We start from the raw sequence: 26,603 nt of genomic DNA, 5'->3' as shown, positions 1-26,603 counted from the left end.
GGGGCACATCACTCGGTTTCCCTAAGTTGAGCAATCGCATTTTGACATTCACTTCGACCCAGTGATATAATTGTGCTGGAGGCATGCATATGTAGTTGCGGAAAAATGGACTTGTTTTCGCCCTGCTTTTAAGTCGATTTGCCAAGGGTTTACTGAGTTGCCTGAAGGCGAGTGTAGCGAGTTTTGCGATGGGAAAGGCGCCGACCACCATGTCGACGATGCCCGGATGATTTCACGCGGAAGATCGTCTTGGGTGCTGACAGATTAGCAGTGGACGGACAACAGTCCGAGGAGCCGCTAGAAAGCAGCGCCGATCCCGCAAAAGGCAAGCTCTTCACAGACACCGACAACCAACAGCGACCAACAGAACAAGCAGGGTTGCCAGTTACCAACAAAAGCCGTGTGGGTACCGATAAGTAGCCAATGGTAGCCATGCGGCCACCGTAATGGGGACTGGCTTTCCGGAGAACATTCCGTGCTGGAGGAGTGCGAGGAGAACTGGCGAGAAAGAAGCAAAGCACAGGCGCATGCGCCGTTGTCATGACGACCCCAGGACGCTTTATGTAGGGATAGCGAGGAGAGGGAAGAAAAAAAAGAAACGCTGTTGCGCTTGCGCCGTTGCCACGACGACTGCCGACGCTCCAACAGTCCCACGATTGTCCTCTGCCCATGTAAAAGCAAATGATTTGTTTTGTGTCAAGTGAAAACTCTGCCAAATTGGCGTTTTTAGCCTGCCGCAGATGGCAGGAAGGCATTTGTCATGCGCTTGGTCGAGAGCGGTGCAGCATGGTAAGTTGTTTACATCTATTCGAGCATGTTACATCCACTAATGTACCGCGAACCGCTTACGTTCTCACACGTAGAGAGCAATGCCGCGAAGTGGTACACAAGACCGTTTTTCAATATATCTCGTGATGCTAGAACGCACAAATTATATAGCCTACCTGGGGAGGTATCGGACACCCAATTCAACATAACATTTGTACGAAATGCTTCGCCATCTGCATATTTAGGTCGCTTTTTTTTTTCTTTCTGACAACATAGTGGCATGTATGCTTTCCTTGGTCGCCGTCTCACTTTAGTAACAGAACACATCCTTCATAGCAGTAAGCAACCATAACAAATTTCCAAGATGCAGTGACCATTAAAACTGGGAAAATAATTTCAGCGCACATATATATTTTAGATAGAGGTAGATACAGATAAGTAGATAGTGAGAACGCTCCCAAATTCTTTAATTTGAAACTTATTTGGAAATGGTTTGACTGAAAAATAAATAAAACAAAGGCATAAGTGTATAGAAAGGCATCACATATGGCTACGGATCATGAAAAAGTTTTCTCAGGTCTCCAGTTTTCACTCGATTTTGTGACTTCTGTCTGTGTGCCTGGTACCTCTTTAGGATGCTTACTCTAAGGCCTTTGGGCCTTTGATTCCGCTGACCAGAGCATCCCTTTGTGGGAGAACTTCTTACAGCAAGACCTGATGATCTCGGAGTTCCAAGTTGGAGTTCTTTTTCACATTCCTTTAACAGGTCCAGTGCCTTTTCTATTCTTTCGGTGTCCCGACAGTAATACACAGAACTTCTGCAGTGCTCTAAAGCACAGATGAAATTGTTTCTTGCACGCCTTTCCTTTCTCCTTTGAACTTTTTCTAGATCCGCCAATGGTGATGAAATCTCAATTGGTGAGGTCAAACATGTGATATGGCTCTCATCCTGAAACTCGGCTTCAATTTCAGCTGTTGCATTCGTGGTGCGTTCCAGTGTGAGTGCTGGACTATCCCGGTATCTCTGTGGTAGACGTTCGAAGGTCCAAGAATCAACCAGAAGAAATATGGCACAAAAATGCTTGCATGGGAGCTGTTTTGCAACAAAATCCTTGCATGTGCAGCATGGTACATTGAAGTTAACAGTGTAGAAGCCATTGTCAGATGCCGACTTAATGCTAAATATCCCTGGCTCATCCGCAGATATGTCTTCCCTTTGGAAATCACCAGCAGCTGTGATACGTGCCATGATGTGCTTCACTACATTTGGTGGCCGGTTGTGAAGGTACAGAGGAAGGTCAGGTCGACACAGCCTGTACTCTGTTGTGAACTTGATGTTTTTTTCATGAAACAATCGCTTCCTTTCTGGAAGGAACTGGGTCACAAGGGTACTGATCAACCCAGAAAGGCTTTTGCGGCCACTGTGGCTTTTTATGTAATGCTCTTTAAGCAGTTTCTTTTGTGACTCGATACCGTTGTTTGTTGTGATAGGAAGTTCGAGCCTATGTAGTTTTACCCACATCTTCTCAACAGAAAACCACACCTCATTTAAGTAGCGCTGCAACTTCTCGTTTGTGAGCCAGGCTTCGGATGACAACAAGGTTTGCATTGCGCTGCTGTACTCTTCTGCAGTAACTGCTCTGGCAATTTTTCTCAGCACTGTGAGCACTAGTTGTGGGTCATTCACTTTGTTCTCCTTCTTTCTCAACCACCGATCCCAAGCTCTCTCCCGATGTACATCACAGAGAACTACATGAGCTTCCGGAAACACTTTGGAGATCGCATTAATCTCGGGCAGTGAATAATCAACCATCCAAAACGTGGGGTTGAAAGAGGGGCACCATTGCTTGAAAACCTGCATAGCTTCAGAAATGCTTTCAGCTGTTTCAAACTGTGTTATGAATGTTCCTACGTTCATGTAACCAACTGGTGTCTCCACAGCCAGGAGAAACAAGGGTAGAGCATAGTCAGTGGTCTTATGTGTTGCATCTAGGCACACAACAGTGCCTGCATATTTCTGCATCAGAGATTTCATAAATGCAGATTGGTAGCAAAATATTAGCGTTTCAGAGCACTCACGGGAGACAGTGTGCAAGGTGTCATCATTGCATGAAAATGTTTCAGGGTTTGGGTCGTCTTGCACCATGGACTCACAGGAACGGTATGGCCGAAAAAAGAAACTTGAAGTCGGTTCCTGCTCCTGTAATGTATTTATAAGAGCAGCAGCATTCTCCTGGTCTACGGCACTGAAGCGATCTTTCCTCAATACGGTACATACACGATTGCTGATGTCCTTTTTTGTAGGGTAAAATGCCCTGCATGAAGTTTGTGGCTTCTCTTTGCCAGGAAACAAAATCTCTTCAACAAAGTATGTGATGCATTTTTGCAGTTCTTTTACGGATGTTATGCCCTTATGTACAAGTCTTTCAATTTCCTGTGCCACTTTGCCGTTTACTGGCTGTGCATAGTAAATGGCATCTCCAAAGTTATGATTTGTGTGCATGCCTTTCCCTGAAATGCTGACGTATATCCTCTGTTCAATTTGCAGGGAGCTGTCGTTGGTTGCAATGCTCTCGCTTAGCTTGACAAGTGCCTTGCTTTTGGCTTCTCTTCGTGCTGTTGCACTGAGGGAAGGATCCACCTGCAGGACAGTATGTACATGTGAGCATCACTGTGTTGTATATTGGAACATTCTTGCATGCTGTGTGAAATTCTGCATACTGCCACTACAGTAAATGCTTGCTCATTTCAGTACTGTGCAAATTTGTTCCATGTCTACACGTGGTACAATTAAATGCACTACAATGTTTTACTCGTCCTACGGTGTGCAGAACAATGAGACTCAGTAGCATGGTGAGGTAAATGAACATAAAAAAAAAAGAAAACAAAAGCACCCAGTAAGCCATGTAATCCATGAAATACAGGTACTAAAAGGCACTAGCACTGGGAATCAAACACCACATTTATGCTCTGGGCTGTTCATATTTATTCTCCTGTTGCTGTTGTAGCTCCTTAATTTTTGTCAGTTAACAAACTATTTCAAAGCTTGAGAAAAAGTGACAGATAAACAAGTGACACTCTTAACTCAATACCTGACAAAAAAGCTAGTGTACTGCCAGAATGAACACATTACCAACTGAACATAACAGTAACGAGCTTTAGTGCTGCACCTGCATGAAAGCTTGATCTGAGAAACAAAGAATAGCTGAGGCTGGCCACAAATATAGGGATGGTGCACACATGAGCCTCAGAGCAGTATGGTACGATAAGCCTCAGGCATTCACGAAGAACCTGGAGATGCAGCAGTAGACTTGTTGAAGGGTGACTGGGTTGTGCCTTCCCTTGTCGTGTGTATGAACTCAGATACATCAAACAACAACTAACAGGAGGAAAGGCTACGAGAAAGGGAAAAGAAGGAACTTGAATACTAAGCATTATGTATTTGATCTGTGCCCCTGTGGAACTTCATGTCTATGGCTGTGGTGGATATCTACTGCATATCCTCAGAGACCATTTGTTGCTAAACAACTATAGTTTATGCTGAGAGAAGAATACAAATCTAACCAAGCCACTCCTCGATGAGTTAACTGCTGCTTCCCTCATTCCCAAGCAAGGCCACAGGAACATGTGATAGGTTAAAAATGTTGCATGTTGTACAAGCGTGTTACATCGTGTAGGTCTGAACTGTGCTTATTTTTTCTGAGAGAAGGCTCATGCATTTTCAGTGCACAGATCTATAAAATAATAAGCACATTGGACAATGAACTTGTGATTAAGTAATGTTTGTCTGCAATGTAGTTTCCTTTACAATAGCTCTCATGAATCACTCACTGTAGATATTACTGCTTTCATTAACGTTTGTATATACATACAATTAAGACAACCATGTTTTTGTGATGATTAATTTTTACCTTGAAGTCTGGATAAGCTTCTATCTTCTTTATGTGCATATATGCAGTGCATCCCTTCTTCTTTGTGGTTTGTATTTTCATTTTCTTCTTTTTTGGTAGCTCGTCCCAGTCAGAAGTGGAGCCTGCCGAAGCCTGAAACCATAGGATACATTAAGGAACCAGCTGGTTTAAGAACTACAGTAGTTTTGTGAAAGTATGTACATAGTCATTCTGATGGTTCGTCACATCCGTAAGGGGAAAGCCTAAGCTACATGAAGGTCAGTCACAAAGAAGAGAAGTGTTCTCCCCATCGAATTCTTTTTCGATGACCTTGTTCCGTGTATGTGAAGAAAGTAGAAACCAAACCGTCTAACCAAATAACACAGACCGTTGGGCTAGTTGGTATTCCATGGCAAAGGCGCTCGTTCCTGTTTGTCTTCCGCTGTCCGTTTTGTAACACTTTGCAGCGTTTTTTGCACCTTTGCCGTCTGACCAATTATTTTCTTATCATCATCGTCCCATAGTTCCATGCAACGTGATGAGCTCTGGGATTTTCTGAAGTCATCTGTTTCACTTCACGCATTTCCAACAGTATGAAGTGAAAACGCGGAAATAAAATAAACCCACTGACCTAAGGTAAAACTAGGTAAAACGTTTAAACTAGGTAAATGACTCGGAGTTTGTGTGTGAGTATAACAATTAACTTGCCTTTTCGTCCTGAATCCCATGTCGATCCTTCCCGAAGATGCACCCCTTCTTTATATTGGATAGAACTTGAAAGGGTATATCCAGTGAAATGGGGACTTCGCCTTTCCCAGTGCTGAACAGGAGCCTAGCTGCAATGCCGTCATGTCATTAAATATAAAGTTCGCTGACATGGTCATCATCATCATATAATTCAACGAATGTAGTTGTTCATTGAAAGCAGGATTGTCAGTTATTTTTATAATGTATCTGGGTTACAGCTAGTACATGCTAAAAGTATTTTAGTTATAGCTAGAGATACCACAAGAAAAACTACACAGTTGGTCTTTTCCAATATTCCCTACAAATTGCTGTTGCTGAACAGGATGGGCACACAACAACAAAAGAACAAAAAACCTAGGCTCAGTCTTGACTGTGACCCACTGATGGATCGGGGGAGGGGGGGCTATCACCCTCCACCCCCCCCCCCCCCAAAAAAAACGTGTGAGTGCAAGTGCTCACAGTTTAATGCAGCAGCTATTCCAAACCCAAACTTTTCATTGTGTGTGCGTCATTTGCTGTGTATCCCTTGTTTGCAAACTTTAGTGCTGTAGAAGTTGTAGAAGAAAAAAACAATAAAAAACTGAAGAGCAGATACAGGTAAATGAAAAACGAGCTGAGTAACAGGTAACAGTGCCTTCTTGAAAATGTATCTGGCGTTTTCCTCAAGTTACAAGTACCTATAAACAAAGATGAGTGCGGCTGGGGTTATACCCGCGGATACCCGCGCAAGCGTGTTCTTCGCGGGTACATCTGTGTCATAGCAGGTTGCTGGTCGACCCGCACTGCCTCCGCGGATTACGCGGGAATACCCGCAGGCGCAAAACCAGCCCGTCGGCTTGTGGTGCGGACAGTTTCCCCAGCATCAATAAATAATTTCGTCCTGTGATGATCATATGCGGCATAAATGAAACTGTGTTCGCATTCGGTTGCGGGTCGGGATGTGCGGATGCGGATTGCACCAGTGGCATGTTGTTGCGGTTGCGGGCCATGCGGATGCCGTGTGGGTACGAATTTTTATGCCCGCACTCATCTACCTACATACAAGTATTCAGATTCTTCTGCTCAGACCGATAGACGCTTATGATTGAAAGACATGTCTTTCAATCATAATAAGCGTCTATCGGTCTGAGCAGAAGAATCCAAATCAATATCTACTGCTGTTGAAATGTATTCAGCTCAACTTACCAGCTTCACTTCTCTCTGCAGGGCGGGCGTAGCGTGATCGCTCAGTTTGAAAACTGACGCCGGTTTTGCATAGATCCCGCTCTAGTTTTCCGAGGCAGTCTTCGTTTGGCAAGTAACCGTACCACTGTCCAGCGTCGCATTTGAGGCTTTTCAGGTGCTGTCTGAGGATTTCCTCTTCAGAAACTAAGGAGGAAATCCTGGACACGTCTTCGGCCATCTCTGTCCTGCTGGAGTGGGTTCAGCCACAGCTAACCACAAATCGAAACCATATGTCAAACGGCGCGCCACATGAAGGGAGCGTCGGCGGTCGTCTTGGCAACGGCGCGTGCGCAGAAGCGTTGCTTTTCTGGCCATTATGGCTTTGATCCTCCTGTCTCTAGGCAGAGAGCGTCTCAGGGTCGTCATGGTAACGGCGCATGCGTCTTTGCTTTGTTTCTCTCTTGCCAGTTCTCCTCGCACTCCTCCCTCACTGAATGTTCTCCGGAAAGACGCTCCCACCGTAATGTTCTATACTTCTGTTTTAGATTTTAAAAACATAACAAAACACAAAAACAAGTGTAAGTGAAAGGTGCAACTAAATAATACAGCGAAATAGGCACACCGTAATAAAATTTAAGAAATTTTCCCGACTTATAACATCAAAACATCTTCACATCTGCTGCACATGTGTCAGCTTCATTGCTAGTTTCAGCTAGTATCGAAAAATTTATGGAATATTGTCAGATTTCTCATTCAATCACCCAATAGACAACAATCGTTTGTCAAGAGTTTCGGTATTATCGGCCATCACGATCACTATGGCCACTATGACGACTTGACACTTGACTGGCTTTGGCTTTGGCTTTAGCTCTCGCGGCTCACGTGCTTTGGCGCAAAGCATGGGAACCGATGGAAACCGTCGCAGTCAGTGTAGCGTTCTGCACATTTGAACGTGATTAGACGACTCCTTCAGCAGTAACCGAGTTATGTCAACCTCTGCAGCGAAACCTGAGAACAGGTGTGCCTTCCTAACTAGTTTAATGGGACACGTCAAGCGCTAAAATTTGCTTTCAGGTGCTTTGATGTGTCCTCCGACCTAACACCCGTGGACAGCGAGTTTCTCACAACAGCTGAGGCCGCTGAAGGGAGGAAACGAGTGTGGCTCTTCCAAGTGCCGAAAGACGTGAGCGTTATTTATTCATTATTCTACTTATAGCTGTTACTACAGTACTATTATTCCACTTCTGTTACTTGTCTGAAATTTTTCTCTTACTGATAGGTCAACATCCAGGATCTAAATGGTGTTAAAATATCTTGGAAGAAAAACAAGAATGTTCGAGTTGGAGAAAAGCTCTACGAAGTCTCGAAAGATGTAGCAGGTGTGAGTAGGACATTACTGTAGAGGGCGAGAGACATGTACAGGTCCCGGCAAAAGTTTACGGAAAACGCGAGCAGTGGGCATTTTCTCCCCGGTGCGACGCCAGCCCCAAACAGCTCCACATAGAGCCCATTGTCGGGGATAACTCACACAACACTGTGCCTGTGGCCAATCAGAATGTCTCCTTTGCTTCCTGAACCATCCAATCAGGAGCCATCCAGCCTTCCAGTTCGGCTCGGCGCTCAGCCGTTCCCGGCTCCCATTGACTTGTACCACGACCTACTACTATACTAGAGACCTGGACATCCGCAAAGCTCCCACCGCTGAGGTAGTAGTTCTGGCAATCGCCGCTTGGCTATGGGATTTGGCGCTAGTTCGCACTATTCGTTACCACGTGGCTTGCCGAAACCGCGGCAAAGCATGGTGGGCTGAGTTGACAACGACGACGAAAGAGTGCGAGAGAGAATAGCGCGTGCTTAGCAACAGCTTGGTAGCACGAAAGACGATGGCAAAGGCGACAGCAACATTCCCTCTCCCCAATAATGCTATGTGGCGCTTGCAGCGGCCACTACCGTAACTATGCCATGACCCGGCTCTCCCATAGGCGATTGCCAGTTGTCCAGGTCTCTAGTATAGTGTAGGTCGTGCTTGTACTGGCTTTCATGTCAATCGTCCCGTGATACCAAAATCACTGGAAAGCAGCTCTAGAACGTTCTGACCAAAGCATACATTTATTGACGCATCACGTTGGCTCAGACGCCTAAAACATGCGTAAGCACAGCGTGTACAGCGCCCTAACTGTGGCGTTTGCTAACACACTGGATCAAGTTCAAGCTTGTACAGTGCACGCACACAGTCTATTCTTAATAACAAACAAGTTTTATATGACCATGTCCTTTTGTTGCGTCACTGTCCTTCAATACTCTTTCTGATCAGGAAACTCCGCTCTAATACAATAGACTAGGTCACTTAGGGACAATTGCTCCTGCTTGGGGCGATCGCGTAGTTCGGGGGGAGTCACCCTCGTGGAGCAGACTATGTTTCCGCAGCACTGCGTGTTTTCAGGAAATATTTGATAAGCTACTTTTTTAAGTTTATTTCGTGTTCATAACAGAAACAATTAATTCTCGAAGTGATTCATGATTTGAGCCGGCACATTTCAGTTCAGTGAACGTAAATTTGCAGATTTGCCGCGTATATTGCAACTTTTGTTGTTGGCTTTCTTTGACACAGAAAATTTCAATTTTGCTCTCACTCATGGCTCTCAATGATGGTCGAGAAACATATGATTGCATTTTGTTACACAGTCACTCAATCCAGTGATATATTGTAAGCTAATGACGCTTTCCGTAGTTGTTGTGTGCGGGCGAAACTTTCCAAACGTGTGATTTTCTTGTTTTCCTCGTGGTAGTTTGTTGTAACTTGAACAGAGATAAAATTACGAGGTGATTCTATTTCAGCACAGACAGATAAGACTTCAGAAGAAGTATGTATAGAAAGCCTGTATTTTAATCCTCTAAAATGATCTCTGGCAGTATGAGAGCCCGGGGATACACATGCTATAAATCGTATGGATCGATTGTTTTCGGCGTGGAAATGTACTTATGTTGTTTTTTGATGTGGTGCAGTGCTATGCACAAGGTTTAACGTATTGTAGAGAGCAACTTTTACACACTTTGGGAAGAGATGATTGGAAAACTTGTTATGAGAGATCACAACAAAACCAGCAGGCACAATGATTGGTGCCTCCTGAATGTAGTTTGGACGAATACTCTCTAATTACGGAGAAAACCATACGTTCCTTTGCCGATTCCAACAAGATTAAAGCCGGGTTATTAAATTAACACGATCGAATTACCTCTTGCTGAAGTGTGACCTGATAGCGCTTTCCGACTATAGAATTTGGCTGACAAGATTCAGATGTCAAATTCAACGGCTCCACTATCACCGCGTTGTAGATAGCCTCGGCATATAAGTCAGAGCAGTTCCAGGACATTTCACTGAACACATTATTTAAAATGGCAGAATGGAGTTTTATTTGGGAGGTCAGAAGGAAATTTTGGGATTGGGCCTTTCTCTTCAAATTCAGCATGAAGACAAGGAAACTATATATTTTTAGCACTATACATGGCCATGAATGGGCTCTAGAGTCTGTAGTTTACGGACCGCAGAAGCATTGCAGAAAGAAAAAAAGAAAAATGAATAGATAAAAAGATAGAAAAACATCGCCCCTCCCTCTGCCTGCTTCCGATGCAGCAAAAACTAATCGGTATGAGTGGACTTCGTTTACTAAGCCGACTTGGCATTACATCTTTCCCCCCAAAGTTGTACCCTAAGACATGTTATTGTATTGATATCATGTTGAATGATATATCTCTGAAAATTTTACGGTTCTTTAGTGTTTGATGCTACATATATCACCCAGTGATCAACTTGAAGGAGCTCAACAAACCACGCTCATCGCAGCACATCTCCAATAAGCCTATTAGCGAATGTTTTCTGTTTATACCCGTAGACCAGGTCATCGCTGTTTTTAGACAAAGAAAAAAATACTTTCATTCAGTCCTCGTCAAGTTAAGGCACCCCTTCCATGAAGAGCATATAGCCATCACGAAATGCTGCACGCTCGAATCAGGCGAAGTCCCCTTTATATGTGTAGATCATTCTTACATACGAACAGAGTGCAAAGATTGCAATAAACTTAAAGGATATTTAAAAAAGAACCTCTGCTTATGCACTCAAAATGCAAGCACAAAGAAAGAAAAGGTGTACACTTTCAAGCACCCATAGAAACACTATGCAAGCCATACGCGCAGGCACCAGCGGACACGAAAGTCTCCCCCGAACGATCGCTGCGCCACCATGCGCCGCTCGGCCGCCGAAATGAAGTTCTCGCACGAGTTTCCTGACCAGAAAGAGTACTGAGTGACAGTGGTTGCGTGCAGTATGTCGAGTAGTCTCCGCGAAGCAAAGCACGTACGCTGCAGGCTTATCTTTGTTGCCACTATGTCGGAAATCAGACGGGGTCAACGTGGTTTCAACTGACAACAACATTCCGAAATCTGATAGACTGGCCGATATTTGGGTAGAGAAACAGTGCAACACGACAGAGACACAACATAACACACAAGTAAGCCCGCCGCACACAACTTTTTCAACAAAAGATGACATAATCAAGCTGTCAATTCGCAGCTGCCCACAGTTCAAATGAAACGCCTGAGCCAGCACGCAGACGAAGGGACGAAGGACGAACTGTGCACAAGTGAGAAGGTACAGAGTGCCCTTTTGAATCCTAGCCACGTGATTCTGGCAAACCAACCGGAGCACGTTACAGGTGCCTGACCCATGGGAGCCTCCTTTAGCTCTGCGCGCAGTGATACTCTGTTTCAGACCACGACTGAGGGTACCTGTGGGGCACTGGCGACTCTTTAGCGGCAAGCGGAAGTTGGCTTGTTCGCTCGTTCAGAGGGGTGGAGGAGAGAGAGCCGTATATTTAAAGGGAGTCTTGCCATTGGGAGGAGTCACAAAAAGAGGCTCGACCTGTCAATCACAGTTTCGCTCCACTGATTGGTTTGCTTTTTATCAAAGGGGTCGCCATGACACCTCACTGCCACCCAAAATGGCGACGAAAACAAACACATGGAAGCGGGGATTTCGTGACAAAAAAAATTTCACAGACTACTCTGATTTTACGCCGCAAATGTACATCTTCATATACGTCTCTCGGAAATCAGTTTCAACTGATGATCACCCATCGATATTTAACCGAAAATAATAATTTTTGTCGACAGTATTAGGCCTAGTGAACACGGCGATCGTGGTGATCACAACGAAATCATAACAAAAAATGGCACTGTGCTGTACAATCTTATATTTAATTAGTCTTTCATAGATATAAGCATTCTTGACTTTTTTATTCCAACGATTCATGTATATTTGTTTAAAACTCATACCGACGACAGAATGTGTCCCAGCAGGTGGTTCTACAGGCAGCGGCACAACGGAAGCAGACAACAATTGTCAACGCGCCCCACGCACCCTAGGTGGCGCTCATCAAATTTGCACAAAAAATCCACTAGTTTTGCCGATTGAGAGAGGTATCCATTCCAATCCCATCCATTCCACTTGCCACCCAAAATGGCGCAGCCCGTGTTGGATGCGGGGACAGATAGTGAGGATAGGTTGATTGATAGCGCCCCATAATTCAAGACTCCATTGGTCAGAAAGCTGAAAAAGTGGGTGGAGCTTCAGGTATAGGCATGACCCATTAATGGCCAAACTCCCTTTTAATATACGGCTCTGGGAGGAGCGTGCCGGCAGTGACACCACACCAATTCAAACCACCTTTCGAGCACATTCAAGCCATACCGAAACTACTGCGGTATGTCGCTACCAGCGCACTCGTTCACCCCTCGGAACAAGTAAATGAGCCTCAGTCTTTCGCAGTAACTTAGTTAAAAGTAACTAGCTACTGGAAAAGTAGCTAGTAATGGAAACTAATTACGCAGAGACTATTCTTTGGACCAGACCAAACGGACCACAACATTAACGATACGCTATCCCATTGGGCATGACGTCATATCCACAGGTTGTCTGGTCTCACCTGCACATGTTTTTTCGAGGTCTCTGACTCTGTTTGCACTTTGACCATTTGCTTGGTTTCGCATCTTTCCCTGCTATGAAAATAGGAACAAAGTTAAATAATTGTTTGTGCTAATAAAGGCCTGTGGTACCCGTGGTCAGCATGGTACCCGTGCCTAGTTACAAACCTCCATGTTACCAACTACCCACCTTGCCGTTTAGTGGAACACCACATTGAAACCATAGAATGGACTAAGGTCTATTTGATAAGTTTCTTAGCCCACAGTAAAACTGTGTTGCCGGGTGAAATGCTTTGATGCATGCGTGAAAACGAGTGGCGCATGGAAGGGCCGCGCCACTCCCGAATATCGCAGTGCGTTTCAGGCGCAAAAAATAAATAGAAAGACATAATAAGGATCTCTTTTGCAATGCAAGTGAGAGATATGAAGCTACTCATATTTTTTCAGATAACCAAGGGCAAATAGTAAATGTGAGCATACCCTGCAAATTTGAATGCACTTTCATAAAAACTAGTATTTGCGATATCAATAGACCTGATATCATACGAAAGGGCCCTTCACGAGTTATTGAATAACATCAGTCAGTCGTGCGACAAACCCTTGCGGTGCGAAGTTTGGGTTTCTCTGGTGTGCGTGCAGAGTTTATAATTTTTTATAAAGTTAACTATGTGTCACAGTGAAATGTCAGCTCAGTAACACAGACTTTAGCGTTTGTTCTTACACAAATAAAGATTTCTCTTGTACCTCCAAAACAAATTTGTATCAGGAAGCGCTCAATGTCGGCACAGAAGAAAGCATGCACAAGAGGTTTCTGAGTTTCCTCCTCTCCACTTTGAAAACTATCGCCTGCACGGGCTCCGTACAGGGTGCTTTTTACATTTTTGGAGTTTGTTTGAATCTGAAGACACGACTTCCGCACCTTGTTAAATTTATAATGCAAATGCCCCTAAGCAGTTCGAAAGACGCAAACCTGATTCTACTTTCATAGTAGGAAATGTGCAAAACGAAGCAAATATCCCAAGTATGAACAGAGTCCACGAAAAAACACGTGCAGAAAAAACGTGGGTGTACTGCAACGGGATAGCGGGAGTGCTAATCTTGTGGTCCGGTCGGTCTGGTGCACAGAATAGTTGCTGCAAACTAATTACTGTTCCTAAGAAAGTAAGTGTCAGCTGTAAAGTAGTTACCTTTTTTCAGGAACTAGTTACGGTAACTAATTATTTTCAGAATCCTAATTTTTTTGCAATAATTTTGGAAGGTTTTCGCATTTTCTTTCTCCACCCACTGCTGCCTGTTATCCGTGGCTTATGCAACTGCCCATAGCTCCAAAGGAAAGGGTATGCAAAACGGTGCAGCTATCGCCACATTCGGAGGAGGCTTTCAATTTGACTGTACCCGTGGTGACACCTCACTATGTCAGGATATGCTCCAAGTACCCTCCCACAGACATACAGCGCTTACACTGTAGCAAAAGGGCTCAAATTAAAATTTGTCTTGGTATTATATAATGTAAAACGGAATCATTACTCTGATGATAAGAAAACAGTTCCGTGGTTAGCGCTCCTAAGTGCAACATGGAAGAAGCGTTGGTCCCGTATAGTGCCCAGTTGAGCAGCTGTTTGGGAGAATCACATTAGAAAATGTGGGGGTTTGTCTCCTGAATATGTCAGTGAAAGTCCCAGGCCCATGCAGTGGACCTTTTTCACAACGGCTTATGCTCATCACCATGGGGCGCCGGAGAGGGTTATCTCCATCGTCACTAGATGGCGCAGTATGGGGACGACAGAAGGGGGGAAGAGTGGGGAGACCGGTCTAACGGCGCGAGCTCGTCGGTCCCACTCCGGACCAGTTTTGGTACTCTGTGCTACCCACGTGGATTTGTTTTGTCGCTAGGATACGACGCATATGTGAAAAAGGTCTATTCCCCATTCTAGAGCTGTTACACATGACAGAAAATCTGACAGTGCGATAGGAGCACTCTCTCTCATTGTTCCTATAATACGTTTATCTGTAACTCACTTAACCAGAATTCAGCCTGCGCGATGAGGAACCAATTTACCAACATTGATTTTTTTTATCAGGTCATCCAGAATTCGTTAACCGTGTCCGGACGGGAAGCACTGGAAACAATGTTTCAGAACCAGTACTGTAAACATATTTTTATTTGCGATGAATTAATTTTTGTGAATTGCGCATTCAGTCATTTGCGAAGTTATTCGCGAGTATTTAATTTCGCGATTCCAGGGCTGTTTCCTTTCACCTTTCACGGGATAAACATCAAGCTGTGTTTGTGAGTACAATTTTTTTTGTTTAGCGGTCGCAAAATTTGCAAAACTTAATACACTGTGAATAAAAATATGTTTGCTGTATTTGATTCAGTGTGTGATTCGCTGATATAGAAATGTGGCAATGGCCTGTGGTGTTTGCACTGTCCCTGAGAAATGTTCATGTGAGGAGTGTAGGTTCTCGTCGATGCAAATCACTGTCTTTTACATTTATTTGGCATAACCTGGAGGTGAAATGTTATAACCTCTTTAACAGTCCAGTGATTCCACTCCTGTGCCAAATGTGCCATTTTGTGCCATCCTGATAAAAATCTCAAATTTTGCACCAAGGTGCTCCTAATGGAGCATGCTGTCTTCTCCCACCTGGACACAGGCAGTGACGGGTGGTGGCCAGCAGTGGCTCAAACGCTGACTTGGGAGAGAGTGAGATATTCCCCCTTTCCACGTGCATTGGCCTTTCCTTCTTCCTTGCGTTAACCTACTCCTACTGTACTTGTTTGCGCGCGGGTGCCTGTTATCGCCGCTTATATTTCTTTGCTATCCTGGAATACTCCTAAGTGTCAAAGAACAGATTTGTGTGTGCAATTAAAAACGGTACCTCCCTTGTTTGTAATGAATTCCGTACATTCCACACGCATCTATTTTGTTGGCGAGTTGTAGTGCAAATAAGGTTGCCACCTTTACCGATGGCAAATACTGAACACCGTGGGGGGGCGTCACGTCCTCCCTTTCGCTACAATGCATGTAGTGAAACAAGGTGCTAATCACGTAGTAGTATACTCTCATGAGGCTCGTTTGTTATTAGGTCCAGTCAGTTTCATTTGTCCCAGTGCTGTGTGAACTATCTCAAACTATGGGTTCTATGGGGGATGCTGTTACCATCGGGCACTGCCACTCCACCCGCTATTTTTTGCCCTGTCTTGGATTGGATGAAGTGTATTGTGAGGGACCATATCAAATTGATGAGACTTCAACGCTGGGTATAGAGGATTCTACATGAGAGGCTGTATCTTCACAGTATCTTCATGTCGCTCAACGTAGCTTTGATTGCTCATTCTAGCTATCGCTCAATCTTTGGTGATGATGCCGCAAACGAAAATCTCAAGTCATAAGGTTTTTACCCCCACCTGGCCAATTTCCGAACATTTTTTGTCCGGATTACACCTTCACACAGACACTGAATGCACACCTTGAATTTCCGAACTGTTCAGGTAAAATCCAGACAGATGGCAACCCTAAGTGTAAGGCACAGATAATGTAATTTACACAATCTTGTATATCGGTGAACCACACTGACGTACTCAGTGTAGAAAATGGGATCACCCAGTGATCATTGTGCACATTTTCAAAAAGGCCCGTAGATTTGCATAGTTTCGGATTGCTAATGAGATGGAAATGACACGTGTAGCGTTCTTTTTTTGGTGGGGGGGGGGGCTTCTATTAGTTTTCAATAGCCCTGTTTGCACGAGTAGGTCAACTCGACTTGCTTGTCCCATCCTACAGTGGACAATACAAACTTGACCGGATTGTGTTTACGCAAATTTGCTCCAACGGGTGGCAATGGATCTCATTACCTACAAACAAGTGTTCAGTTTCTTCTACTCCAGTTTATGAGAAGCCCCACAGCTAGCCCTACCTCTGTCCATATCTCTTTCTCTCTCTCTCTCTCTGCTGCTGCTGCAAAGGTGGCTATCGGCTACTCAGGCAGTAGAGTGAGCGCGAATTGGGTCATACTGACACGTTCAACATGGGTCTCTGACAGTGACGTTAGGGACTGTGCTTCCTTTCTTTCCATAGTGAATAGAGAACCAGTGCATGCTCCTAAATACACTATTGTGATTAAAAACAGAAACTGGTTTGTGTGCACTGTAAGTACGCAACCCATATGATGTACTAGGACTTGCTGAAATGGTGATGTTCCCATTGTGTGTTTTGTTTTGGTATGCCTACCAATGCTGTGTTTATGTCACGGTGACATCTCTTGGGTAGAGGTCCATAGAAGTCAGTGACAGCAGGGTGGTAGACTGTACAAGACAACTATTCCTTTTCCTAATTTAAATATGTTTTGCCACAGGAATGATGCTGTGCAATCTGCATAATGTTGACCATGTCTGCTTGAATGTGATAATACAGGCTAAATACAAGCAATTGAAAATACAGTCGACCCCCGTTTATCCGGACTTCATTTATCCGGATCCCGCGGTATCCGGACAAAAAGCACGGGAACGGATTTTCCTCCAAGTATTTTGTTCTCGTTTATCCGGACTTCAGCTTCCGGACTCGGACAAGAATTCCAGGGAACGAAAGTCGAAAATTCTTGTAATCCAGCTTCAGTTATTCGGACTACCGTGAGTAATAGGAGACGCTGACCCCGCTTCGTCACCCTTCTCGTTGTGTTGGGGTTATTCCCGTCACATGTCAGGGACCTACATTCCTCCGTAGGGGAGACAACCGTGCACGATGACCCCCCTTTTCTATTTGTGTACGCTGGGTCACGTTGACCAATCGAGTCATTTGGAAATATCTCGAGCAACTGTCCGGTTCTAGAGGGGAAAACCCCAACCCGAGGGCCTGCTGCTTACGGCCCGTTGGCCGATGAAGACATTCCCCTAGCTGAGCTGCGATCCCTGATGCAGAGGTTCTCTGCGACTACCGTAGATGATGCTGCGGTTTCTGACTACGTTGACGTTGATAAGGATGATGACGCGTGTGCAGCTATCACTGATGACGGTGTGATTGCTGCTGTTGCCTCCGATGATGTGGAGTAAGACGGTGCCAATGACGCCAGTGAGAAAGAAGGCTCCGACATTGACACTTTGCGTCCGCACTGACATTCTTGGAGCAGCGCAACAGCGTGGCTCAACTCTATGCAATTAGCAAAGTTTGCAGGAATCGAGTGCCTAGACTACTATGTAACAGCTGTCATTGTCGAGATTTCTGTGTTTTAATTGAACCTTGCTCTGTAGGACGTTTCTATTCGGTCGTTTCATTTATCCGGATGCCCCGGTATCCGGACGATTTCGCCGGGAACGGCACCGTCCGGATAAACGGGGGTCGACTGTACTTTGTTTTTCCACATGCCTAGAATTTGATATTCTTGCGGACCACTAACACCATTGACCCCAGGAATACAAAGGATTCACAACTTGTCATCTCCTTATTGCCTTTCTTGGAAAGGGGGATCCAGCAGTAGACTTGGTGTCATGCCTATGAGGGGATTGAGAGATTATGGGAGCTCTGACCTCCATTCTTTGTCTTTCTTGCTATTTGACTGGATTTCAATGTGTTCTCCACTCTCTTGTGTTTTCAGACAAACCATTTAAGTGTTGTGGTCTCCAAACAGCACGAGGGACATCTCTTATGTAAGTATTTTTGTAGCAATCATTTTGTAACATATTTCAGTCATAGAGGAAAAGCAATAAGTATTGCCCTACCCAACTGAAATGAGCTGCTACAGTGAAACCAGCATATAACGATATTGACGGTAATCGCGAATTCCATCGTTATACGGGGTACATCGTTAAACGAGGGCTGACCTAAATAGCGCGTCGCCGAAAAGTCGCGCGCCACCTCGCGTGTAGCAAAAGAAAAAGAAACAGATGCTTAAAAAAAACGCGAAGCTGTGTGACATCGCAGTGGCTTGGGAAAACAGCGATCAGAACTCGTGGAGGGAACCAGACACCATAGCAGGACAACTTCTGGCAACACTATACGTCACAATTCCGCAAGTCGGCTTCACCTAACACCTGCGTGCTCTAGGAGAAGCTCGCTTTAGACCACTGTCGCGCGACTCGCGGGTGGAAAGCACGTGCTAGGCCTTTTGAATCATCTCGCGAATTTGAGCAGCATTGGCCAAATACGGAGACAAAAAAGCGTTACCACCTACCTCTTTCACTGACAGTAGTGGAAAATGAACAGTCGCTGTCTATTTTCTTGCCTCAATTTTTATTTTGGTTTAATTCTTTTGATGTGAATTTCGGATGATACGAATTTTTTCCGCTACCCCGTGAGATTCGTAGCACCGAGACTCTACTGTATCTTATCGCGGCGAAAATCGCCGTGTGGTTCGCGCACGGGACAGCGTCCAACATCGTTATACGAATACTCGGAACCGCGGTCTCCATCGCTATACGCCGGTCATTTCCCCATAGAACCAATGTATATTTTGACGGCAAAATCATAAACCATAGTTTTACTAGGGATATCGTACGCGATATCGCTATCCGCGGGTTTTACTGTAATTCCATCACATGGACCGAAAGTGCATTAGCTACGTGTTAGAATGTGAAACATTAAGATGCACGGATGTCCTGTGACAACTCATTACCGCTACGTCCTTGCTCCGGTACATAAAGCCAACGTTGCCGCGTCCTCCTCCTGCAACCATAGCGACCACGTGCATGGACCGCCCGAGAGTGCCGTCCTCCATACGGTAGGCGACAAACTTTTTCTGCTGCCAATGAACATGACTCTCGCGAAGTCGCTGATCGGCACAACCAGAAGCGTAAACGTGGCAACTAGAACAACTACAGTCTTTAAGTCAGGTGCAGAACTGAAAGTGCAGTATAAGGGCGTAATAAACTGCGTACATAAGATGTATCAGCTTCCTGTGCGTTACTTCTTAATCGTATTTTTCTGTCATTGCTTCGAATATTTCGCGGGACTTTAAATTCGCGAAAAAAAGGGCGTTCGCGAATTTCGCGAAAAATTGGTCCTTATTACTACTACTTATAATTACTACTTATACAGTATACGCGTGCAAACACGGCAAAACTGAAACACTCGAATTCAGGGCCGGATTTTCTTTCGAATTTTTTTGCACGAAAACTATTCAGTAGAAATTATTCATTTTATGCTGTTGATCAGTACGCAGTACATGTACAATGAGCTTATAAATATAAAAACATAATGAAAATCCAGGAGTTCGATGGGACCTCCCTGCCTGAACTGACGTGAAACTGGCCAACTGTAAAGTAACCAAATTCTTGCCGTCCATTGACTGAATCTGTAATCAAACCGTAGAATATAAGTATGCTTACCAGTTCACAACAATCAGTTCAATCACGAAAGCAACGAGGCACATGAGAATACGCAAACTGGGTCTTGAGGGTGTTGAAGCAGCAGGTGGTAGGGAACAGCACTGACGTAATCAGTATATCATAGAAATCACCTGATTATAGGCTTTGTACACGGGTCTGCACAGTGTAAGCAATCTCCACTCATGGCAAACGTCACCTCCCATCGGCAGCCCTTTGGTCTCTGTTGAAATTTGCCAGACGTGACTGTTATGCTGCTATAGGTAAGATTGTTGCAATCCGCTACCTTCATCCACTTCGGCGTGATCATCATCACCCTGGCTGCGCGTGCATGAGGTTTTGTTTTCTATTACTGTTGACGTTCTGTCATTGAAACATTGTGCCATTGTAGAGAACGGTCATTTGTGGTCCCTTACTCTACAAGATAAGCAGATCAGTTGGTGTTAGTTACCACAGCATCAGCAGTAATGCTCCAGAATAATGCAGTGATTATCACACTAACAATTCAGGACTTGCTCAAATCATGGCTTGTCATCACATTGGATATGCATTTCCACCAACCAACCAAGTATGTATTGAAATTGCTATTAGACCCCATTGCTGGAATTGGATAGAAGAAAGCCCAGCAAGTACCTCCCTTGTGTCATTTTGCACAACACCATTCTTCATCTTCTTCTACTGACCTCTGCAGCTTCTCTGTCTGACGTGAGCGAATGGCTGAAAAAAACAAAAACAACGATTAGGCTCTGTTGATTAACCGTAACTGTAGCTCACAAAAGAGTGGAACTGAACCCGTCGTAAAATTTAGAAGCGAGCCAAACTAATATTTGTTTCAGTTTCAGTCCCTGAATTAGAGATACCCATAGTTCCAGAAAGCTGACAGATTACTGTTGGCTGCACTTGCAAGTTGCTTATTTCAGTCATGTACGAGGGTGGTTCCATAATTTTCCAGCCCGAGGTAGAAAATGCGCGCAAATTTAAAAATGCGATTAAGGACGCGTGGCGCCATCTGTTGGAGGGCCGGAGCACCACCCTCAACCCTCTCCATGCTTTTGTCGGTTGGAGAGCAGCATTTCAAACAGCCAGGGTGCACTCTTCAGTTAAAATGGAAAAAATCGAGTACCGCGCTGTGATAAAATTCTTGACAAAAGAGGGACTTTCGCCTAACGAAATTAAAGCGCGACTGGACAACGTGTACAGGGAAGCCTCTCCGTCGTACACAATGGTAAAAGACTGGGCTAAGCAGTTTCGACTGGGGCGAGAGTCCATTGAAGATGATCCACGCGATGGTCGTCCAGTGGAAGTGGTGACACAAGAAAATTTCTCTCTTGTCGAGGAGGAAGTGCTGAGCGACAGGCGTCTGAACGTGAAGGAAATCTCAGAAAGGCTGGGGCTTTCCAAAACAACCGTTTTTCGCATCATCGGCGAGGGCCTTCACATGAAAAAGGTCAGTGCGAGATGGGTGCCACGACTTCTCTCGTCAGTTCAAAAGCAACAGTGCGTCGTCTGTGCCAAAGAGTTTTTGGAGCTCTGTCAAGAGAACGAAGAAGAAATATTGAAGTCAATTGTCACAGGGGATGAGACTATGGTGCTCTACTACGATCCCCTTTTGAAAAAGGAGTCGATGGAATGGCGCAAACCAGGAGAAGCACCCCCAAGAAAAGCCAAGGTCACACAATCCATAAAGAAGATCATGGCAACAATATTTTGGGATTGTCACGGGATCCTCCTCATCGACTTCAAAGAGAGGAACACCACAGTGAATGCGACTTATTATGCTTCACTCCTGCACCGACTGCGAGACGCCACCAAGGAAAAGAGGCGTGGCAGGTTGAGTCGAGGTGTCCGGTTTCTCCAGGACAATGCCCCTGTCCACACGGCTTCTGTTGCCAAGGTTGCACTGAAGGTGTGCGGCTTCGAAGAAATCCACCACCCACCCTACAGTCCAGACTTGGCACCGAGTGACTACTTCCTGTTCTCAAACTTGAAGAGGGATCTCAGAGGACAGAGATTTCAAAACGATAGTGAGGTGCAAGAGGCAGTTTTCCAGCATTTTGCGGACAAAACTTTTGACTATTTTTTCAAGGGTATAAGAATGCTGGTTGAAAGGTGTCAAAAGTGCATCGAAGTTAAGGGTGACGATGTCGAAATGCGACTTCGAAATGTGACGTCGAAATGTGTGTGTGTCGAAATGTGATGTGTGACGATGTGACGATGTCGAAAAGTGATACACTTGTTTCGTCTCTATGACTATTCAAAGTTGGTCGGGCCCGAAAGTTATGGAACCACCCTTGTACAGTAACTGTTGCTCTCATGAAATGCAAAGTCCCGCATAGAGAGAGCAAGTTCTGACATGTTGCTATTTCTTGAGCAACCATGGAATGACACTATTATGTGGTATTAGCACTGTGTTGCATAAAACGTAATATGTCCACTTGAAGCAAGTCATCTAACTTGTCGAATGACAATTTTCCAGTGTCGGGGCGGATACGTGGTGTGGTGACCCTCAACCGTGTCATTGACATACCTGAAGTTGTGGTGCCTGATGCAGGAGTGAGCAGCCCAACAGTAGACACAAACAGTGCACGGCAGAGGTTCCTGCCATTTGGATCAGGTGGGGTGTGTTCATGCATGCACATGTAACTACTTTTCAGACAGATGACCAGCTTAGCTAACCTGTTAGCTCTGCCTGTAAGCTTGCTGCTAATGGCGGAAGAAAATTAGCTACTGGGTAAAGTGCATACAAGCTACGACAATTCAAGTTGACTTTATTGGATATGATACGCATGTGCTGATCACTCTATGTAACTGTGAAGCAACTGTGGCTCTGCGCGGCATACAGACGTGGACAGATGGAGAGAGGACAGCAGGAAGGTGTGTGGGACAGGGGGTTAGTATGCATCCTTGGGCCAACTTCAGTGGGAACTGTGCTGACATTCATCAAAAGTCTGCCGGAAAACCCAGGGCAAATCCTGAGACAGCACAGCTGGTGCCGACAATCTAACCCGTATCACCTCCCAGTCTTGGTGTGGAAGGTGATCATTCCAACCCCTACACCACGCGAGCTGGTACTGCGAACTGTCATAGTTAATTGCAAATGCAGTACCAAATCAAGTAAAATTTTCAAGTGGCTCATGCTGCATTCATGACGGAATTGTGTGCAGTAAAACTAATTCGTCTGACGAAGGTGTCACCATCCACATTCATGCGCTGCTACTTTTCGTTCGATTGGTGGGTATGACGGGCTCCGTAGCATGTAACGTTGCAGCCTTCTCAGCGTGACACAGCCTTAAGCACCAAGTTATCAACTTTATGAACAATCAGCGGTAACTTGAATACACACATTGCCCGGGAGCACAGATAGAGAGTTCTATCTGTGCCCGCTGATGCAATATTACTCGTACAAAGACGAAATTTACGTTAGCTGTTGATATTGTTGTACAGCAGTCATTATGTCTTCCTCTTTCCAATCACAAAGCGTGAACAGCCACACACAAAATCAGCAGCGAAATCAGACCATGCACGGTATAGCAAATGCATTCTGTTACTACATTTGATGACTGGACGAGGGACCCTCATGAGACATCGCAGAACCCTGTTTGAGAACACCTGTTCTATGCGATTGTAACAGGGAACTCATCTGGGTCAGAATGCTACAAGTCTGTGGCTTTGCAAGGGTATCAGGAATTATCAATGCTTCTGCAACACCCACATACAGGGTGTCCCAGAAAACATGTCATTGAATTATAATAAAACTACACCGCCTAGAATCATACGGTCAACGGCACTTGTTCTTACTAGGTTTTTGCCACATCCTGATGTGAATGTCGTGTAACGTAAGTTCAACTGTGTAAATTTTTGCGAATTGAAGTCGGAAATTTGCAAAGTAAAGGTCACTCTTTTATCCCACCAATGTGAAGAGCATGTCTAATTTACTCAAGTTAATGATAATTGACAGGGATATTCGGGAGCTATCCCATCGTAAAAAATAGCAGAACATCATGCTGTACGGAGATCCCAGAGGATAGCGTGCGAGGAATTTTTCAGCGCAATCATTGTCAGTCCAACGAAAGGAGGTAGGAAACCCAGTCCACAACGGCATCGCAGAGAGATAACGCAGGCATGGCTTATCGCGGCCGGCTTTCGATGGCATCATGCTTTCCCCCTCCCAATTTCAGGAACTGTCACTTTTTCTACTATCACTCTGTGGACTGGGTTTGGGACCTCCCTTCGTCAGACTGACAGCGATTGCGCTCAAAAAGTCGGTGCGCGTTATGGTCCGGTGCTCCGAAAAGAATGAGGTTCGGCTATTTTTTCTGATGGGATAGCTCATGAATATCACTGCCAATTATCATGAATTTGAATGAATTTCATGCTCTTCATATTGCTGAGGTAAAAAAGTGACCTTTGCTTGGCAAATTTCAGAGTTCAGTTCGCAAATACTTACATAATTAAACTTGCGATACATGACATTCACATCAGGAGGTGGCAAAAACCTAGTAAGAATAAATGCAGTTGACCACGATTCTAGGTGGCGTACTTTTTTTATTATAAGTCAAGGACACGTTTTCTGGGACACACTGTAGAATCAAACAGTTCCTGGGTGAGCTTAACTTGAGTGGAGATTCAGCAAATGAAGAATTTCGGTCTACTCCCATAGCTAGCATGCCTCAAAGAGCAAAATGTAGCTGGGTTGCTACAGCTATACTTTAACAATGCTGCATTGTAGCAAAGTTACATTTTGAAACAAATTATGAGAACATGAGCTTGTAGCATTCTTCTGCTTCGTAGGGACGTGTGGGATACAGTGGCGTAGCTAGACCTTCAACGTAAAGGGGACTGTGTAGAAAAACCTGCCCCTCTCTGTCCCTCCCACTGATCCTGGTGTGCACACACACATACCTGTGCATACTGCGAGATCTTTTGAGAACAAAAGAACTGTCTTTGAGTAGGGAACCTACATGTACATTTTAATAGAGTAGCAAGCTCGTTATAGGTACTGTGGGGCAAGTTGCATTGTGCAGTTCCAACACTCTGTGTTCCATATTTTACATTTTCCTGACTTTCTACGTGGAGCCTTGCTCCATTTAGTTTATGCCCTTTCAAAACATTTCGTGTCAGCCTTTGTGTACTTTATAAAAGCAAGAATACTTATGGCAGCCCTATTTCTTGTTTGTACCAGATGATGTCATAACCCTGAGTACAGCAAGGAAGAAAGGCAAAAAAAGAAAGAAAGAAAGACCTGAAGATTACCCATTAGAAGAGTGTGCATTGCATCTTGCAACAAAAAAGAAAAAGCAGAAAACAAAGAAGAGGAATATTGGAAGTAACTTGTTGACAGACTCTGCTGTACACAGTCGTACAAAAAAGAAAAAGCAGATAACGGAGGAGAGGGATATTGGAAGTAAATTGTTGATAGACTCTGCTGTACAGAGTCACACAAAAAAGAAAAAGTTGAAAGCGGAAAAGTGGGATGCTGAAGAGGACCTTTCTGTAGACAGAGCCCTTCGCAGCACCACAAAAAAGAAAAAGTTGAAAGCACGGAGAAGTGATCTTGAAGATAACTTGTTGACAGACTCTGCTGTACACAGTCACACAAAAAAGAAAAAATTGAAAGCAGAGAAGTGGGGTGCTGAAGAGGACCCTTCTGTAGACACTGCCCTTCAGAGTCCCACAAAAAAGAAAAAGTTGAAAGCACGGAGAAGTGATATTGGAGATAACTTGTTGAATGACTCTGCTGTAAACAGTCACACAAAAAAGAAAAAGTTGAAAGCAAAGAAGTGGGATGCTGAAGAGGACCCTTCTGTAGACACTGCCCTTCAGAGTCCCGTAAAGAAGAAGAAAGCAAAGAGAAAGGAAGAGAGCACTTTATTAGAAACCATCTTTCAAGGTCCAACAAAAAAGAAAATAGTGTTTAAAACTCAGTAAATAGTTTTAACTTGGTCAATTTTGTTCACTTTGCAATGTTGTTGCAACACACGTAAATCTGTGGTATGCATACATCACTACAGACCATAAACATTCATATTTTCACCCACTTTTGTCTAGTGAAGGGCCGAACAGCTATCTGCAGACAAGTTGCTTACAAAGTCAAAACTACAGCATGTGTTTATAGAGTGGCAGTCCTATAACAAACAGCAATGTTCCCCCAAAATTTGGGGTTTCAAGCATCACAAACCATCACCTGTCGCTATGATTCTTATCTTGTATGTAGCACTGAAGGCTGGATTGACCCTGAAGCCCTTCCTAGTGATTTGCTTGGCACTGGAGGGTCATTCTGAGAAACTTTCATTTATGTACCAAGAAAAACAGATTAAAGAAACTACCAAGTAGCAAAATTGTTAACATGTATTTATTTCAGTATTAGCAAAAACAATGCCACAGAGATACTACACAATTTAAAGGAACATGGTGATACACTCAACCACTTGATTGCAGGTCTTGTGAACCTGTTAAAGTAAATTGCATCGCTAACACTGTATAGCTTCAATAACTTAAAAAGCTAATTCTAAAATGCAAACTTTAACTGGTGAAGGTGTATGGCTATGTGATTACCTCAACCACTGAGATGGTATGCCCTTAAAATGACTTCCAAGGCAACAGCATACCTGGCTATTACGTATGACAAAAATCACCAGGACTGTCCTGCCTTGCAAAAGGTGAATGTTTGCTGTGCGCACTAGAGCTTGACACACAGTCGATGCTGTTCATCTGTGGAGGAGATTCTTTTGGCT

At 44.4% G+C, this 26,603-nt stretch overlaps 1 protein-coding gene and 1 long non-coding RNA gene across 2 annotated transcripts; both read left to right on the top strand.

Moving 5' to 3' along the window:
* Window positions 1-566: 566 nt before the first annotated feature.
* On the top strand, window positions 567-6,538 carry LOC135396533 (uncharacterized). Its single transcript, XR_010423420.1, has 4 exons — window positions 567-789; window positions 2,893-3,038; window positions 3,317-3,429; window positions 4,779-6,538. It is a non-coding gene; the product is annotated as an uncharacterized LOC135396533 (long non-coding RNA).
* Window positions 6,539-7,422: 884 nt separating this feature from the next.
* LOC135396531 (cylicin-2-like) lies at window positions 7,423-25,816 on the top strand. Its single transcript, XM_064627560.1, has 6 exons — window positions 7,423-7,587; window positions 7,644-7,752; window positions 7,849-7,950; window positions 18,144-18,195; window positions 22,346-22,483; window positions 25,052-25,816. The coding sequence occupies exons 1-6, from the start codon at window positions 7,556-7,558 to the stop codon at window positions 25,795-25,797; spliced, it is 1,179 nt and encodes a 392-aa protein (XP_064483630.1). The 5' UTR covers window positions 7,423-7,555; the 3' UTR covers window positions 25,798-25,816.
* Window positions 25,817-26,603: the final 787 nt, after the last annotated feature.

This window comes from Ornithodoros turicata, chromosome 6 (genome assembly GCF_037126465.1).
Source record: "Ornithodoros turicata isolate Travis chromosome 6, ASM3712646v1, whole genome shotgun sequence".
NCBI classification, from domain to species: domain Eukaryota; kingdom Metazoa; phylum Arthropoda; class Arachnida; order Ixodida; family Argasidae; genus Ornithodoros; species Ornithodoros turicata.
The sequence above is the reverse complement of the archived record's forward strand: the minus strand, read 5'-3'. Positions and strand labels throughout refer to the sequence as shown.